The sequence below is a fragment of the Botryllus schlosseri genome, chromosome 15 (assembly GCF_051294905.1).
Source record: "Botryllus schlosseri isolate E-star chromosome 15, Bs_hap1, whole genome shotgun sequence".
Taxonomy (NCBI): domain Eukaryota; kingdom Metazoa; phylum Chordata; class Ascidiacea; order Stolidobranchia; family Styelidae; genus Botryllus; species Botryllus schlosseri.
The window spans coordinates 7,441,633-7,460,404 of record NC_137250.1 but is presented as its reverse complement, the minus strand read 5'-3'; the positions used below and the strand labels follow the sequence as shown (position 1 = coordinate 7,460,404).

Sequence of the window (18,772 nt, the reverse complement as noted above, 5' to 3'; positions counted from 1 at the left end):
AAGGCCAATCACGTTATGGGCTAATTTTAGGCTTACCATACGTCCTCTTTTAAGAGGATTTGTCCTCTTTTTTGACTTTTTTGAAAGTGTCCTCGGAGGACGCCCTTTTGTCCTCTTTTTTGAGATTTTGTCCTCTTTTTTGAAAATTTAGGTCAGATTTAGAGGAAATTGCGAGTGATATGCCGCAAATTAGCGCAGAAGTGAAGCTCCGGCGGGTATTTCGGAGGGAAAAGTGGTGATTTCAGCTCTGAGCGAAAAGAAGACCTTTTTTTTTTTTTTTTTTTTTTTTTTTAGTCAACCGATCATGAAGCGGGTGAAATTTACCTGTTTTTGAGAATTCTTCTCCAGTTATGCTTGACTGAAAATTTCTGAAAAAGTGTCCTCTTTTTTCATTTCCGAAATATGGTAAGCCTAGCTAATTTGAGATGACAAAACCAGTGAGCGAAAATGAATCAAATGAGTTTTATAAAGGCTGTATCCTTCTGTTCAGTGCTCTATCCAACCTAAATCCATTCGAACATTACCTGCTTCATTAGCATCACAAAATATAGAATATAATGGAACTCGTATCAAGTTCTTGCCTGGAAGCGCTGCAGTTGAGCAACAAATATGATAAATTCAGCGATGAAATCTTCAAGAATACTCTAAGCAATCTGGTTAATTTCTTATCAAAGTCTGGCCGTGATACTGATGTACAAGGAATTTGTCCTGGAGACCTGGATCTCGCATTCAAAAAACAGACTGTCCCTGCCTTCATGACACTATTCATCGAAGCTGCCAAAACAGACGCGTCGCCCGAACAGCTTAGTATGATATTAGATGAGAGCGAATTTCCCAATCACCGAAAAAATATTCTCTTGGAATCTTACAAGATGAATAAGCAGCATATCAGAGCAAGACTAGCAAAGATCGGCACAACACCCCCTCATATAGTAGACGTGGATTGGAAATTGGACTACAATCTTCAGAACAACCAATCCAGCAAAGTGATGGAGCTCCAATACACTGTAGCGTTGAAAACAGATCAAAAAACTTCCGGAAATTCGAGCGACGTACAATTTTCCTGCTCGAGAGAGCAGCTTCAAGATTTCGTTGGGAAACTGAAGGAAGCTGTCAAAGCCGTTGAGAGAGCGAGTCAAAGTTAGACTCGAGTTTTAATCCGTTTTTTTTGATGTGCAATGTACCTTTCATGATGCTGGCTAGCAAAATTATTTTTTCACTGAATATATCGAATGAAATTCTACGTCTTGATCAATCTTGCAGCTAGAGTAGCCTACCGGTGAACTGACCACCGTCCACCAGTGTTGGGATGACGTTTTCTCATTAACATCGCTCACGTTGAATTCTGCCACCACATTACTCCCATGCTATTTTGATTGTGCAGCATTCTCGTGGATTTACATTATTAACTGCAGAAACTCATTTTGGTAGTTTAAATATTGTATGGCAACAATTTTGACTTGTTCGGCAACATTTAGCCTTTATACATCCATACATTAACTATAAACGGCTCAAGCATAACATATTTCATGGCTTGAAATCAGAAAATCTGAGATAAATCACTTGCAATGACTTAGGTAGTAACTAGATCCTAACATTCCTGTCTTCACTAGCAAATTTGAAGCAATATACAATGAATAGATCGTACTAATAATTGAATGTTGTTTATTCGCTAGCGCTTACACTTTTACGGCAGATATAAATTGAAAAGATTTTTGAAGGTACGGAACTTCAAAATACAATTTAATACTATATTCGTACTGAAATGAACCCAAATATTTCGGCTGACATTCTTCAGTGGTAATGGTCATGAAGTAGCAGAGAATTACAGAGAATAATGTTCTCTTTATTTCTCTAGTGTCGAGTGCCAACCAAAAACAGTAAGATATATTTCAATATGAATATATTATTGAATTATATGCATATATATATATAATTAAGCGTAAAAATACTAGAAATTACCGACATCACTCAGATAATTTGGCCAAGCCAACAGCAGGCATATTGGTCATAGGAGTGGTGGTCCAGCTACTAGGTCAGTTGGAACTAGTCGATTAGCATGCTGCTAATGTAAACTCGTACAATTGATATTTCAAACACAAAACTGCATTAAGTATGTTACTTCAGGTACAGTATTGGGTTATTACCTCCCTCATGAAAAAATATAATATATACGTACAGGCTTACATTATATAAGAAAAATTCACTGACAACACAGATAATTCGGGAGAAATTTCTTCCAAAATTCCAAGGCAAACAAGATTAATTAATACTGGCTTCATTCCCAATATGAGATTTTTTAGCTTCATCAATTACTTGGGCATCAATTACTTGCCAACTGCCAGCTTCATCAATTACTTGCCAACACTGTATGGCAGACCGATCATCGGTCTGACTGGGAATTAGATGTGAAAGTCAATAACTTATCAGGAGACGTTTAGCGCTAGCTATTAAACACTGGGGGTATTTAGTGAAGATCGATAGGTAGGTGCAGATATGTAGCCATTTACAGTCCATAGAATATTTATGTATCCAGGACCAAAACTACATGGCTGGACTGGGTAGTTGTGGGGTTTTTATGAGACTGCTCGCAATAATCTAATGATTAGAAATAGGAACTCTTTGGTGTGACGTAAATTGTCATGTTTGTTCATTCATTAATGAAAATGAGATGCACACTCAAAACTGTGACTTCCTTTACAAGTCTTGGAAATTTGTATCGAACGAGGTGGGAGAATTTTACTCAAACAACCAAGTTAATGCCTGATTCCCAATACAACGACTCCAAATTGACGTTGATGGGGCCGAAACTGTGCTTGCTCACAACTTTCTAGCCCTGTGTGCTGCACCCACAGTTGTCATAAACAATTTGCTAATTGTGGACCAATGCCGGATTGGATAGCGCCTCGTTCGCGATTGCGCGACACGATATCACACACAGTTCGCGTCACGTTGTTTCTGTAGCAGCAAATAGCAGGCTTCCAATGCTTCTGTGTTGACGTGTTTGGCTGTGAACTTTCTCTCGGCGTGTGAGAGCGACAGACCTTGGCTGACATACGAAGCCAGATCTTCAAAGGTTTGCTTTCCGAGCAGGTCTAAAACGCAGGAGTATTGCCAGGATATAGTAACAGTTCAGTAATAAAAACTTTTAACAGATCATATTCAGACCTTGTAAGAAATACTTAGTTGCTGACCACCTCTGGTCAAACTTACATTGGCAAAATAAGAATTTGTAGATTCTGAAAGGACTAATTGAGCTTGAGTCAAACTTCATGCTGCTACTTCCGCACGATGGCAGAAGCATCTGCAGGACCGGTAACTATTTGTGAAGAGCAAGTACGGAAATACACCCTACACATGCAATTCTAACAATACCATTTTGCAATCCTAGAGATAAGAAACTGAAACATATCCATACCAATGCAACCTTGCCGTACTGCATCCAACGTCGACTTGTTTTGTGTTGCTCTGTCATACACGGACCCTGTCTCGTCATCTGGTAAAATGACCAATAATGCCGTAAATTTCTATTCAAGTACAGGTAGAAGTACCAATTCCTAAGACATGGCAAACTACTTCAAGTGGAAGTAAAAATGAAGGTCTTCACTTTACCTACTTATATTGGTAGTTTCTTAAAATAGATTTGGTCGAGGGGTCACAAATTTTTAGCAGTTCGTTGGAGACGGCTGCTTTTGAAGTGACACGGTGTATCATCGTTACTAGCGCAAAAAGACTAATGACACTATAGTAGGGTTACCATATTATGAGATCTGAAAAATAGGACAGTCTTTGGAGGTTTATTTAGGCCCCTCCTCGCCATGTCATCCGCGTAAGCGGCGTCTAAAAAAATCCTGGAAGTGGGCCGTGCTACAGACCAGCATATACGGAATCAAAATGCAGAAAATCGGCCTGGTGTGGTGTAAATGACCATTGTAGTCGACAAACACCATAAATACCACAAACAAACAGAAGATACAATAGCATACGTTAATACGTGGAATTTGGTCATTTTTAATTTTTGACGGTTGCTGTTGATTGGTTGACTAAAAATATTGAAAAAGGTCATTTTTCCGACTTGACACCCAAAAGACCCATTTCCACATATATTTGGTTCGAGTTGGCCATTTTTCCTTTCAATTCAACTCACTAGCGATCGGAGTTTACTGTGTAAGCCTTCGGTTTTCACGTCTATCGGGTCATTGTCTATTGGTCTTTGTAAGGCAGGGGTTCCCAACCTTTTTTGATGTCGGAGCCGCATTTCCAAATTTCAGAGTACCTTCGGAGTCGCGCGAACACACTCATCCAGTATAACAAAAATTATAAAATCAAGAAGAACGGGACAAATGCTACTGAGTTTTGCCTTAACTATGGCTGCTGCCCGTGCAACTGGAAAGTCCGGGCACATTGCTTTGAAACAACAGTGACGTAACAATAGCAGTCCATTCACAATTTTCCTCCCAGATTCCAAGCCAAGCAAGGGTAATTTTTGAACATGAATTTGATTTGTTTGTTGTAACTAAAATTTCTAATATTTTGTGGGATTTCAACCGTCAATGAGAACCACAACAAGGCAAGCTGGGAGCCGCGGTTGGGAATCACTGCTCTAAGGTATAAAAAGAATGACATTTGAGGACATTTCCTCTTGAGAGAGGGTCGTATGGTATCCCTACTCTATGAAGAGGTGCAATATTCGAAAATATAATCAGTTATTGTGATACAGGGGCTATTTCGAGCTGTTGTGGTGACAGTTTCACTTATAAGACTGATGCAAGCATATCCCGAAACGTATACTTCTGAAAAATTAGAAGTTACCTCCTTACATACCTGACAATTCAAAGTCATCCTCGTAATCTTCGAAATCGTCGGGGTAGGACGCCTCACTGTCGTACTCCGCGTCTGTGTCCGACTCCTTAGAACTACTGATGAAACACGACAAAGTTGACGGCACAATTCGCTGTAGCAAGGAACAAAATTACCGTCTGTTCACACTGTGTTCGTTTGCACTTCCGCTGCTGTAACTTTCCAATACCATTGACGATTGATGTTTCGGAGCTGGCCTCGTATTCCCTGTCATTCGAAAGAGAGAAAAAGAATTATTACAGGAATGGAAGCATTTTTGTGTGCACAACTTAGGCAACTTATTCCCGATGTGGTCAGTAACAAAGTACTTTTACTCAGGGTTGTAATGACTCGAGTCATTTTTTCAAATGCGTAAAATGACTCGACCCGAGTCCATTTTTGTATTGACTTCAACCAAGTCATATGACAGTAGACAAGGATGGCCAAGACACACATTTCATTGTAACTTTGAAGAATAGTAAAGTTACCGCATTATTGGTGTTTCGTCTATCCTGATACTTGGAAAATAGGGTCAGAAACTGTTGGGACTGAGGAAAATTACGATATTATGAATGCGAGCCATTTTATATCACTCGAGCAGAGTTGAAAAGAGTGGGTTGAACCGGATTGAACTGAAATCTGAACATAATGACTTGGAATCGGACTCGAGTCAAAACACTATGACCCGGACACGACCATCTACTAGCTGACTTGGACTCGGTGGTGAATTAATAATGACTCGAGAGAAAACTAGAAAAGTAAGATTGACTTGTGACTTGGTTACAACCCTGATTTAGAATACCCGAGGTGGTCAAATTAGTCAGAGGTGCTACTCAAGTAGAAGTAGAGCTAACGCCGTGAATTTCTACTCAATTACTAGTAGAAATAGCAATTCTCAAGATGTCAAAATCTCAGTAGGTAGTTTCAAAAGGTTCTCTAACCTCTGGGTGAACTTTTCATATGGATTTCCATCGAGCTCCGTGAACTCTTCAACCAAGCGCTGCCCGGCAGATTTCTAATGTCCCCTTCGCCTTGGACGAAAATTGATATGAAAAGACTATACTTTCTAAAAGACGCTGCGTTCGTACCTCTGGGAGAATGATTCTGAAAATGATTGCTTTCGCCCAGAACTAAATCTCTGTCCCCACTGCGGTCGCGAGTAACTGGGTCTTGGGGCGACCTGCGATCTTTCAGTATCCACGACGTGCCTGGAAAAGGCGTCTTGCGCGTCGGGATGTTCTGACTATTGCTTGGGTTGCCTTTGCATGGAAAGATATCATAAGCAACTAGTTTGTTAATTTCATTACAGAATAAAAAGAAATACGGTTCAGTATATGGAGAGGGAAAATTCAAACTGGCATATTGTGTTATGACTAGGGCAAGTTTTTGTTGCAGTCATATCCGTGGAAAGTTGCATTTACTTTTTACAAAAGTTGCACTAAAAAGTTGCATTTATGGACAAGATCCTTGAAATTATTAGGGTATGAGATACTGGAATCGATCTGTATCCAAGGCACTGTAGCAAAACTGAATGTTGCCGACTTCAACAAAATCAATAGCCTGAAAAAATTGACCCTGTGAAAATATAATTTTCGGCGGTCCAGCCTGAATGTACGTCAAATCTGAAAGGTCCTCAAATTTAAACGACAGTGAAATCATCAAGCGATCTATATACATATAGTGCCAAATATTTCCAGTAAAAAAGCACGAACAATTGAAAAAAATTGCAAAAATTTGCATGAAAAATTGAAAAAACTTGCAAAAGTTGCATGAAAAAATGGAGAAAAGTTGCAAAAGCTTGCTCTAGTTATGACTATCAGCTCTAAGGGGATTAATTGGTACAGCAGCGGGCTGTGAAATGTGCAGTACAGAACAATCCTAGACCACTTTATGGATACAAATGTATTTAATTGAATCAATTAGAGATGTACGCTGTAGGCTGTATGCATAACAAACACACATGAATTTCTTCTCTATACATACCAAATCTTATTCTACCAGATTACATACATCATAGCCTATATTACCCATTGCTGGGATGACTCGAGTCATGACTTGACTCAAGTTACTGTTTTAAATGACTTCATTTGACATACGAGAAATTTGGAATGACTCGTGACTCAGAGACATAAATTCAAGTGAGATTTCAAGTCATCAAATATGCCACTTAAAAATCATAAAATTTTGAGACGGCTGGACCTGAGACACTTTGAAAACTTGACTAGATTCGAGTTAAAATTTGCGGGTGAAATGACTCGTGACTCAAAGATAGAGACTTCATCCCAACCCTGGTATTACCATAGAGTTCTATATTTTGTCTTAAATTAGTTTGTAGGCGATACTTTGTCCAGACGGGAGTAACCGAAGGACTATAATTTATCAGATTATCGATATCCCCACCTGTGTTTGGGTTGTTCTCTTTCTGCTTTAGATATTGCATTCGCTTCGCTTTGAGCCAGGCGCTGCCAGGTAATACGCGGCCGTTTTCAGCACCTTTATGCTCGTCCGTGTTGGTCGAGTCTCCACTGCAATCGTCACCCTGTGTTTCTATCACTTCGGGGATATCGTCTGAATGGCAATATTAGGATTAGGAAAGGGATTAAGGTGGTCGCTGCATTTTCCGTTCTAAAAGTATCTCAATCAATATATTATTACAATTTCACAGTTCAATACGCCACAAGAATGCGATACAATGAAAGATAGGAAGGTGTCGAAACACCTTCGAGTAGTCTTTGAAATCAGGCACCCACCTGGTTCAGGTGATGTAACAAGGAGGCATGCACACTGAATGAAGAGTAAAAGAAGATACCGTAACACATGAGGACAGGCGACAAAAAGAGGTGGCATCTCTCGGAAGGCGAGATTGATATGTCGGGTCCAGTAAACCTGAGGGCTGACCAGTATTCATTCAGTAGAAAGTGTTTGTATTTAGACTCGAATGTAGACAATAGCCGACAAGATACTTGTTTGAATTTGAATATTTTGATGAAATTTTTGGACTCATGATTTTCGTAAAGCCGAACTACAATTTGGACATGTAATTTCGGATTCAATCAGATCTCCACGAGAATTTAAGATAACATGTCGCCACTATATTACAGACTTATATATACAAAATGGATTAATATATTTGAATATAATATAATACCGTATGAATTTCTGATTTAATCCGAAAATATAACGTCACGTTATATCGTGCATATTGTGTCGGATTGAGAGCGCGAAAAAACACAGGCTTGTACGAAGCATCTAAAAAGAGTTTTTATTGTCTACCTTGCTCATCACGGGGGTCATTGTCACTTGAACTGTCCGACGAATATTCGCGGCTTTTGCCTCGTCCTCTCTTTTTCCGCCTACCAAATAGGATTTAATTATATATTTTCAACTTTCTTTCACGATACATGACAAATTCCCAAAAAACAGAGCCCAGCACTTGCGATGGTCGAAAGTTTGCGTTAGATTAATTTTCAAAAGAATCTGTATCAAAGGAGAGAGAATTTATTTGGTTCCATGAAAATGAAAAATACCTAGATACATGAATACGAAGCAAAGTATATATATTTCAATTCAGAACCAGGCTGTAGCAAAGGGATCGGGAGATCATCAAGTCAGCTACAGCCTGAAAGGAGGCAGTATCAAAACATATATTCGATGGCTGAAGCTACATAGTCCAGTAGTAGGCTATCAAATAGGATTAAGGTGCGTAATTTAAATTTTTTCAACTTTTGTAAGATTCAACACGATACTTGAGATTGTGGCTCCAAATCCCCAATATCCCACTTTGCAACAAATATCGGTATCAATTATTAGAGGGAATAAATATCGGCATAGTACTAGTACGCAGGGCATGGTATGGAATTGTAGTATGGTATGAAACATAATTTTGGTACAGTATGGAATATGGAAATGTACAAGTACAGTATGATATGGAAATCTCCAAGTATGGTATGAAAATTTTGTTGCGGCGTAAAATTGTATTCTAATAAGATACATTCTAATGGCAAAATGTCTCTGTTTTATATAATTTTGCAGATTATCTATCTGCTAGCAGTGCGTTACATCGCTAGTTTTACATGTTTATGCTTATGTTGCGATTCCAAAATAATCCCACGTATATTTCACGTTCCGTCTTCGATGATTAGGTAATCCACATCGCTGACATATGACACAAAGTAATTGTGGATGGAATTTAAGCATCAATGCTATTTAAACGGGCAATTCCATCAAAAAATAATAGCATATTGTCTTAGAAGTTGTGCAAATAAGAAGTTATGGAAAAAGTATCGGACATGGTATGGTGGAATGTTGCTATGGCATGGAAAATTGTAAGTAGGTAGGGAAGGATTGAGGCGGGTATGGAGTATGGAAATCTCCCATTCCATACCATGCCCTGCTAGCAAGGAGTCAGAGAACTATAATCTGTGACTACTACAGCCTACTGGGATTGTTGATAGATTTCATATAGCTTATAGATGTCCAGTTGCTGCTTTTCTAGGTTCTTGTCCAAGCATAGTTATGGCTGTGAGCTGTTATAATAAATGCTTTGAGATTTTGGAAATACGCCTTAAGTTAGATGCCATATCTTTTAAACATTGGCTGAATATATCGGAGTCATTGGTTTAATGGAATCTGCTCAAAAATACAATTCTAGTTACGATATATAGTGCTAAATACATACAGAGAATTTTTCTCGAAGAGGTGAAAATATATCTTGATAGAAGCACAGCTTAAGATACAATGTCGTTATGAAAAATTTGAATCAAAAAGTTCATGATAGCAGGTAAGCAGAGTGAATAACCTACATACAACTGTGTTAGTCAATCATTACATCATCTACCACTGAATCTAAAATATTCTCACCGAACTACTTTGCTATTTATTCGTTGCCTCGCCGAGTATTCATCAGAAGACGAATCCGAATCACTGGAGAAAGGGCTCAGACAGCGACCGCCACGTTTGTTACCACTGTCGTGCTCGCTATATCCCGACCAAGTCAACACTGTATCGGCGATGCCTTCATCTGTGATGTATTGTCGTGAAAACGATTTTTTTTGACATATCAAAAAAAGCCAAAATTTTGTCAAAATTGTAGCGTAAGGTCACAAAATTGTTTACAAATTCAAAATTTTTTGCAACTCGCATTTCGTTTGTATCAAAGATGTTTGGACGGTCGGCGAACTCATCATTTGACATTTTACAGCATGTAGCCTACTTTATAGGGCTACCGTTGAAGACGGCCCATTGTCTTCACATTCTGAATCATAAACAGTGAAATGAAACAAAAAGGTTGACATGGTGTTATGCTCAACGTACCGCAATATCCAACTGAAACAAGCGTGCGTGGCCATTGCATGGTTCTTATATCAAGAAAATTGTGATGTAGACAACATTACCAGAATGAAGGAACATGGTTTGTCACCAGCAGTGTACGCACAACTTCAGTGCTGCCAGTCAACAACTGCTGCTGTTGAACGTTCCTTCTCCATTCTTGCCAACTACTTGGTAAGGACAGACACTTTCTACCCGAGAATGGAGGAAAGTATCTTTTGTTGTACTACAACGAATTTTAAGTATTTCTACCATAATGCGTGATGCAACTACTGGAATTTATCATAGGTCCAGATTTCATTAAAATAAAGTTTTTTTCATGTCAAAATTTGTAAGTTTTCAAGTCAAAAAAGTGTTTTCAGGCCAAACTACTTCATAAGGACAGGCAGTCCCAACCAGAAATGAAGATAAGTAGTACAATTCCAAAATTATGTGCGAAAACACCTGATTTACATAAATGATGACAAAATTTTGTTAAAATTAAGTTTTTTCCTTTCTGGGTCAAAATTCTGAGTTTTTAGGTAAAAAAATAGTCCCAATTATCGTGCATACAATTGAATAGTATATTTATATTATGATGAAGCTGAATATTTTCAGGTGACAGTTGTCAGGGGTAATCGTCAGCAACTAGTAGAGAACATTGTATATCAAGAATCTTATCACCAAATATGACGTCACCCATATTTCGAATAATCGGGGCGGAGAAAGTACTTAAGAGCAATATACTACTTTTAGATGGTACACGAACTCCTTCTGTAGGCACTGACGCGGTAGGCGTATCGACCTTTTACACTCCGCGATACATGAAAACAGGAAGTTTTGGCCACCGTGCGACTGGGCTAAGTGTGGTGCGAAAAACATTGCTAATTGGCCCAGGGTTGTAATAACTCGAGTCATGACTCGACTTGAATCGAGTCATTTTCTCAAAATACGGAGCTAACTCGACTTGGACTCGAGTTATTGCGCATGACTCGAGAGTCAGACAGCCACGACCGACATTTCACTGTAATTTCGAAGAATATTACAGTAACCACACTATTGGGATTTTGTCTGTTGGTACTGGTACTTGAAAATGCGAGCAGAAACTGCTAAAATTGAGGCAAATTTGTATACCGTATTATAAATGCGAGCCATTTGATATCACCAGCGTAATAAAAAGTGGCTTTGACAAGGCTTTACCTGTAAATTGATCAATCAACACAATGAATTGGACTCGAGTCATACTACAATGACTCGGACTCAACCCTCTGCTCGCTGACATGGACTTGACTCGGTGGTGAATTGAAAATGACTCGACTCGACTCGAGTCAAAACTATAAAAGTGAGATTGACTTGTGACTTGGTTTGAGTCATGCACAAGTAGAGTCAATACATAAACTGATATGAGTCGAGTCATTATTTAAAACATTGTGACTTGAGTCATTACAACCGTGGGGCTCACCGTCTGCACAATTGGTCCTGTCTCGCGACGCAGAATGAGGACAGGTCTGCGGTCGAGCCGTCTCGACTTCTTGCGGCGGCGGGGAATCAACTGCAACGTACGGTTCCACTTGGTACGCGAATATCCTAGGCACCTGATTCCGACGATGGGCATCCGTAACAGCCAGCACCGACGCACACCTGTCAGATTTTGACAAATAGAAAATTTCAAGCTTTTTCAAATTAGATTAAAATTACACAGTTCATTCAAGTTGGATTATAATTATAATTACTGTAGAATGGTGTTTTAAGCTGTTTGGAGGAATCTTAAATTGCAACTTTTTGCAACTTCTCTCCATTTTTTCATGCAACTTTTTGCAAATTTTTCGATTTCTCATGAAACTTTTTGCGAGTTTTTTCAATTTTTCATGCGACCAGCTTTTTACTGGAAATATTAGGCACTATATGTAAATACGTCGCTTGATTATTTGACTGTCGTTTAAAGGGGCACTGCACTCTAAAAATGATGTGGTCTCAAATTGAAGGGAAAAACGAAATAAAAATTTTGGCCGCAGCCGTTTTCTTCAGAACGCCACCGTAAGGGAGCTGCAATTTATTGAAATTTCGATAGCAACTTCACGGCTCACGCTCCAGCAGTCACGCAGAGATCGAACTTTATATCGTTGTCACTTGTCAGCCGATGTTATGAAGGAAATATGTCGTACACGCCAAGGTGGTTTAGATACCGCGTTCAACGGAAGATGTTTAGTCAGGAGATTTATGTCAACATCGGACCTAGTGTACTCTATTTCTTTAGGACATAGGGCGTGTACGACATATTTCCTTCATAGCATCGGCTGACAACTATATAAAGTTCGATCTCTGCGTGACTGCTGGAGCGTGAAGTTGCGATCGAAATTTCAATAAATTGCAGCGCCATTACGGTGGCGTTCTGAAGAAAACAGCTGCGGCTAAATTTTTATTTTGTTTTGCCCTTCAATTGGAGACCACATCATTTTTAGAGTGCAGTGCCCTTTCAAGTTTGAGGTTCTTTTTGATTTGACGTGCATTCAGGCTGGACCACCGAATTATATTTTCAATGGATCAATTTTTTCAGGCAATTGATTTTGTTTAAGACGCCAACACTGAGTTTTGCTACAGTGCCTTGGTCACGGATCGATTCGAGTATCTCAAACCCTAATAATTTCGAGGAACTTGTCCATAAATCCAACTTTTCAGTGCAGCTTTTGTGAAAAATAAATGCAACTTTTTGCTGCAACTTTGGTGAAAAATATATGCAACTTTCCAGGGATTTGACTGCAACAAAAACTTGCCCTTCTAATCAGGCAACTAGATTAATCTAGTTGTAAAAGTCTGGCACCTGTTATTCCCTTCTGTATTGACTTCTCTCCCACTAACGTTACTGTGCCCGATCCCAGATATAAGCATGTTGCTCGCGTACTCCAACCCTGGGCTTAGAGTCCGTTGATTATCGCCGGTGATAGTGTCGCTGTTTTCAAAACTTGAAATCTCTTCCACGTTTCCGCTCTTATCTCGAAGTTCAGCCAGTTTCGGTGGACGTTTCTTTTCGGCAAAATGAATACGCGCCGATACTTTCCGAGGTAACGCTTCACCGTCAAGTTGCGTTACAAATTTTTTCAAAGAATGATGCTCTAAAAGTTTATGCGCCGTCGGCCTTTCACTTGGGTCTTTTCGTAATATACCCTCGATTAAATCCCGCATGTTGGTGGAACAGTGTTCGGGTAAAGCCGCGAAATCGCCTTTTACGATTTTGTAAAACAAGCTGACTAGATTCGCAGCGTCAAAGGCGGGTTTCAGAGCTGCCATTTCGAACAGGAGGCATCCCAAAGCCCATACGTCAGATTTCGAGCTGTACGGAATGTCCTGACACAGTTCAGGGCTGAGGTAGCACGGCGTGCCAACACACGTTTGGGCCATGTCCAGAGTGTGGTCTATTTCCTTGGATATTCCAAAATCACCAAGCTTAGCGGTCCCTGGCCTGTAACATAATTTTCAAAGATATTCTGAATACTCTGTTTGAATAATATCATATTGAAATACACCCACATATTTTCGGATGACACTCGACAGCGGTAATCGTGAACACCTAGTAGGGAATAGAAAAGAGCTTTGCATATCTTTAGTCTTATCACTAAATTGGCGAAAAAAGGCTTAGGCTCAATGCACTATTTTTAGAATATACACAAACTCTTTTTGTTGACACAAATTAAGTTGATTAAAGGGGCACTGCACTCTAAAAATGATGTCGTCTCAAATTGAAGGGCAAATCGAAATAAAAATTTTGGCCGAGCACTTTACTTCAGAACTCCACCGTGATAGAGCTGCAATATATTGAAATTTCCACAGCAACTTCACGCTCCAGCAGTCACGCAGAGATTCTATGAAGGAAATATGTCGTAAAGAAATAGAATACACTAGGCCCGATTTTGACATAAATCTCCTGACTGAACATCTTCCGTTGAACGCGGTATCTAAACCACCTTGGCGTGTACGACCTATTTCCTTCATAACATCGGCTGACAACGATATAAAGTTCGATCTCTGCGTGACTGCTGGAGCGTGAAATTGCTGTGGAAATTTCAATAAATTGCAGCTCTATTACGGTGGCGTTCTGAAGAAAACTGCTCGGCCAAAATTTTTATTTCGATTTGCCGTTCAATTTGAGACCACATCATTGTGCAGTGCAGTGCCCCTTCAAGGTGGAGGATTTTGCTGAAAGTCGAATCCAAGATAAATATTCCAAATATTGCTAAGCAATATAGTACCTGGGTGATTTGAATCCCACTTAAGTACTTGAGTATTGTGACAGAATCGCAATGACAGTAACATGTTGAAATATGCATCCATTTTACGACAAGGAAATCAACGCTAGTCACATATCATCCAAAATAATTTTGCATATCCTTATCCAGACCATGAATATTTTGTAGCGCCTTGTGACCATTGTGAGGGTCAATCACTACTTGAAGAAAATGTTCCATAAATATTCTCAGCCTTGTGCAACATGTTTTTCAAAGCTAAGACATGGCTGACCAAAATTCCAAGGCTCCAACAGTGGAAATGAAGTCCTTATAATTGATACTGGACTCGTATTAGAGTACCCAGCCCTAGTTCAAGTATTCCACCACCACCGCCACAAACTTACTTGACGATGAAGACGTTCTCCGTTTTTAAATCTCTGTGTAAAATCTTTTTGCTGTGCATGTACGCGACGGCAGATACGATCTCAGCCATCCATTTTAGCACCTTCAAAATGGATCTCGATAATGACATCATTCACAAAATCAATGCAATTATCTGGATATCTTTGCAGAGGATAAAAGCTCTACCATAAGAAGCAGCACTGTTTTCAATGGTTGATGATCTGTCTCGTAATTTAGCGCTCTTGGACTGAATTTTTTTATTACCAACCGTTATAAGACTTGGAATGAAAAATACACGCCGTAAAGAGTAATTGACTGTATTAACCCATCATAGAGTATTGGAACAATGAAGGTTCATGTCTTGCAGAAACGATAGATTCAAAGCAAGTCATGCTACAAGTCAAGAATACTAGGAATCACCAAAACAGACGGATGAGGTAGAGATGGGCTAGCTGTCAAAACCCTGTGAAGTGTGAAATACACACGCAACAACAACCCAACATATAAAAACTAGGACAGAGCCCAGTGCTGGGACTAGGAATTGAAATGAACAGTGACAAATTGTGGTAGCAGTCAAGTAGCAGAAATGTACTTCACCAGATTAAATTGATTTCCATTGCAGGAGAATTGCACGAAACAAAATTAAAATCTCACATAACCAAACCACGTCACCAGTAGACCGACTGATAATACACTTTTATCCCAACAATAGAGTTCAGGACGTTGGACCAAAGTTCTAAAGCCAACACTTTGATTTCAAGTGGCTTGTCTACAGTAAATAGTGGTCATTTTTGTATCCTTAACTGAGCACACAGACAATGTTATTTTATCATTATTCCAAACAACTTTCAGCTACGAATGAAATAGGTCTACGCGCAGCGGCCGCTCATGAAGACAAATGGAAAGTATTCACCTTTTGTTCGGGGAAAAAGGATTTCTTGAATCTTGCTTGGCGGACTAAATCCTGCATTGTGCCGCCGTCGCAATATTCCAGCACAATGTTAATCATTTCCTCCTAGGAAAAAATACCCATTAGTACAAAATTTGTGATGTCACAGTATAGATACCACGGGCAAAAGATGTAAAATTGGCCGTTTACTATTTCAATGCGGTTTGTTGTTGATAACGCTTTCAAGTACCTGTAGGTGCAAATGTTTCGACCTTTCCTGTTCATTTCAAAAGTGAAAAACTACATTTTAACATTTGTTTACCAAATTCAGAAAAGTAAGGAATCCAAAGATAGTGAATATAAGAAATATGTATATATTTAACAAAATTTTAAGCCGGCCTACTAGTTGCTAAAGATATCTATCTGTAGATATCAAACCGTTATAAAATTTGTAATCCCCTCTGGCCATTTGGACAACAGGTCAAAGATTATTAAACTAATAGTTTTTAGACACCTAGCATGGCTACTATATTATTAATGTCAATATCAACAATGCATTCAATTTTTCGTTGTATAGCCTAATCTTCAAAAGTGATCATCAGAGCAGAGTCAACCTTAATAAATAATTTTAATTACCATAAAAATGTTAGAATTGATATGATATGATATAGTTAAACTATCTTTTTTATGCCATAGGCCTAGTAAAATACTGGTCACTTACTTTACTATCAAGAAACCATTCTTCGCATTGGACAATGTACGGGTGAGAGAATCGGCGGAGAATGGACGCCTCGCGCACCACTGATTTCTTGCATCGTGATTTGCGATTTTCGTCAATCTCAATTCTCTTTATCGCCACGAGTTTCTGAAAATAGTGGCTCTTGAAACGTTGGCATTTAGCAAGGTAATAATAGAGTAGCCTACACTATTTTGCTATATATTCAAAAACTTGTAGACACAAAAGTTTGGAATAAGTATTGATTGGTGTGGATGTATTAGTACCAGAATCAGCATAGAAATGATTTTATTTTGTGCTTTTAGTTACAAGTATGTAATGGGATGACAGTGGTCAGTTGAATTCTTGATACACCCCTTCTTGACATCAATAAGGAGAAAACAGATGAATATTCATAATTGTCATTTGAGAGTACATATTACATTCTCTGACGATCTGATTTGTTAAGGAAAATGTCTAACGTAATAGTATCTTAGATAGCTTTTAATTTAATGCTAAACAATTCTGCAACACCTTTAAACAGTTATGAATTGTATTATATATAATCATAATGTACATAATACAATTACATACTAAAATTATGATGCGAAAATTCGGCTTGACCAGTAATATTCAAATGAGCCCGAACATGTTTAACATACGGTACCGTAAATATTTTGTAAAACATATATCAATGTGTATTGTGATCACTGATCATGATCATAAATATTATGTGGATATTATTTTGTAGATCCAAGTGATAAAGTAGATCGAATACGAAAATCATATGGCATACAGTATGGACTAAGGGCTATAATATCGAGGATACATTTCCCAAAAAACTATCAAATTTGGATAGCACCACACCATTTTCGATGTCACAGGTTTAAAACTGCAAGTGAACAGCTTGATAAAAATTCATAATGATGCTAAACTTTAAAGAGCTAGGCCTATGCGATTCTCGCGATGGCCAAACCTTGGTCTGCAATTTTTTTGCGAGAAAAACAGCTCCGCTTGATCCCTTTCCTATGCTGGTAACAATGTCATACTTTTCCATGGTCACGGATCTGATGTTCTCCTCACATCGTAAGTTGAACGAAAGGCGATAGATAAGCGTACGATTTTGAATTGAGCTTGGTAATGCTGGGATTATCCAAGTTTTTAACCAAATGAGTTGCAGCTGTTTGCAAGCAATCAGGATAATTGCGAATCCGATTACATAATCCTCTGTGTTAAAACAGAATTGATAAATTACAGTTTCATGAGAAAATCAACAGCTTTAATAAATTGCTAATGGGACACATTTGAAAATAACACAACCCTTCTAAAACCATATATCACCACCTCATACACCGGAATCAAATATTAGACACTGTTGCCAGCGACCCCACGCTCCTGTTATTTTGAAGGAAAGTTAACGATGACATGGTTCAGCAATCACTCGCGATACATTAAAGAAATCATGACTGTCACTCCTAGACACCAAAATATGATGAGAAAAATCAAGTAATGCTGCTACCTGTTACCGTTGCCAAACTCTGTTCGTAACTATCCAGCAGGGAACAAAAATAAATACAGTTACTCTGATAGTGGGCAAAGTAACGCAACAACAAGGCTACGATTGCTTTGTCTACGGCCCCCTCTCTGAAATTTGAAACCTGGATAACATCCTAGCGAATTCTACTCGCAACAACTAGGAAAGACTAGCATTCGTAACTCCAAATGATATCAGACTTGATTCATTCTCTTTGCTACCGGGGATTTCAACATTTCATTTTGCGAGAATTAGCTCACCAAATCGAATCCAGCCTGAATGTTTTTGTGTGCTTCTGTTGAAACATGGTCCGATTGGTCTGTACACCAAACAATAGAAACCGTATACATCAGATAATAACAATAGTTTTCTTTTTCCCACGTATATTGTAAGAACGTGACCCCGTGTTCGGATCACAATGACCAAGAGGTGGAGATATAATGCTGCCGTATTGAGGGATTTTCAACGTAGAAAGTATTGGTCGTCTTCGGGGTTATATGATTATACAACAATTCCTGAAGTTATTCCCTATGAATTTAAATAGAGGAACTACAAATATGTCAAAATGGGCTGAATATTACATCTACATCATCTTACCAAATTCTATTTGCAATAACGTTATTTTATTCATGTATAATTTCCATGATGTTGTCGTCTTTCTTCACTTTTTATGTAATTGCTAAGCGGAAGATTTTGGAGCAATGACTTCTGTGTGAGAGAGAGAATCTTTATTCGTATACATTACATATCAACATTACACTACAAAAATGTAACAGTGAAATGCGACATGTAAGGTAGACGGGAGGCTCGATATGACAAAGTCTTCAGAGCCGAGCCGCCCAGGACAGGAGCAATTTTCACAG

General features: G+C 38.7%; 2 protein-coding genes across 3 annotated transcripts; one reads left to right on the top strand and one right to left on the bottom strand.

Moving 5' to 3' along the window:
* The first annotated feature begins 406 nt into the window (after nucleotides 1–406).
* LOC145458067 (COMM domain-containing protein 3-like) lies at nucleotides 407–1,243 on the top strand. The gene has a single exon (XM_080336374.1). The coding sequence runs from the start codon at nucleotides 558–560 to the stop codon at nucleotides 1,143–1,145; it is 588 nt and encodes a 195-aa protein (XP_080192500.1). The 5' UTR covers nucleotides 407–557; the 3' UTR covers nucleotides 1,146–1,243.
* Nucleotides 1,244–1,648: 405 nt separating this feature from the next.
* On the bottom strand, nucleotides 1,649–17,600 carry LOC145458063 (uncharacterized). 2 transcript variants are annotated; one of them, XM_080336371.1, is made up of 15 exons: nucleotides 17,352–17,600; nucleotides 16,382–16,525; nucleotides 15,685–15,786; nucleotides 14,774–14,874; nucleotides 12,968–13,606; nucleotides 11,609–11,787; nucleotides 9,700–9,859; nucleotides 8,113–8,192; nucleotides 7,240–7,407; nucleotides 5,928–6,098; nucleotides 5,781–5,870; nucleotides 4,977–5,067; nucleotides 4,825–4,919; nucleotides 3,419–3,496; nucleotides 1,649–3,095 (listed from the first exon to the last, which is right to left on the bottom strand). In XM_080336371.1, the coding sequence occupies exons 1-15, from the start codon at nucleotides 17,430–17,432 to the stop codon at nucleotides 2,932–2,934; spliced, it is 2,343 nt and encodes a 780-aa protein (XP_080192497.1). In that variant the 5' UTR covers nucleotides 17,433–17,600; the 3' UTR covers nucleotides 1,649–2,931. The 2 variants fall into 2 exon arrangements, with proteins under 2 accessions (XP_080192497.1, XP_080192498.1); XM_080336372.1 differs by having other exon boundaries at nucleotides 4,825–4,916.
* Between the last annotated feature and the right edge of the window lie 1,172 nt (nucleotides 17,601–18,772).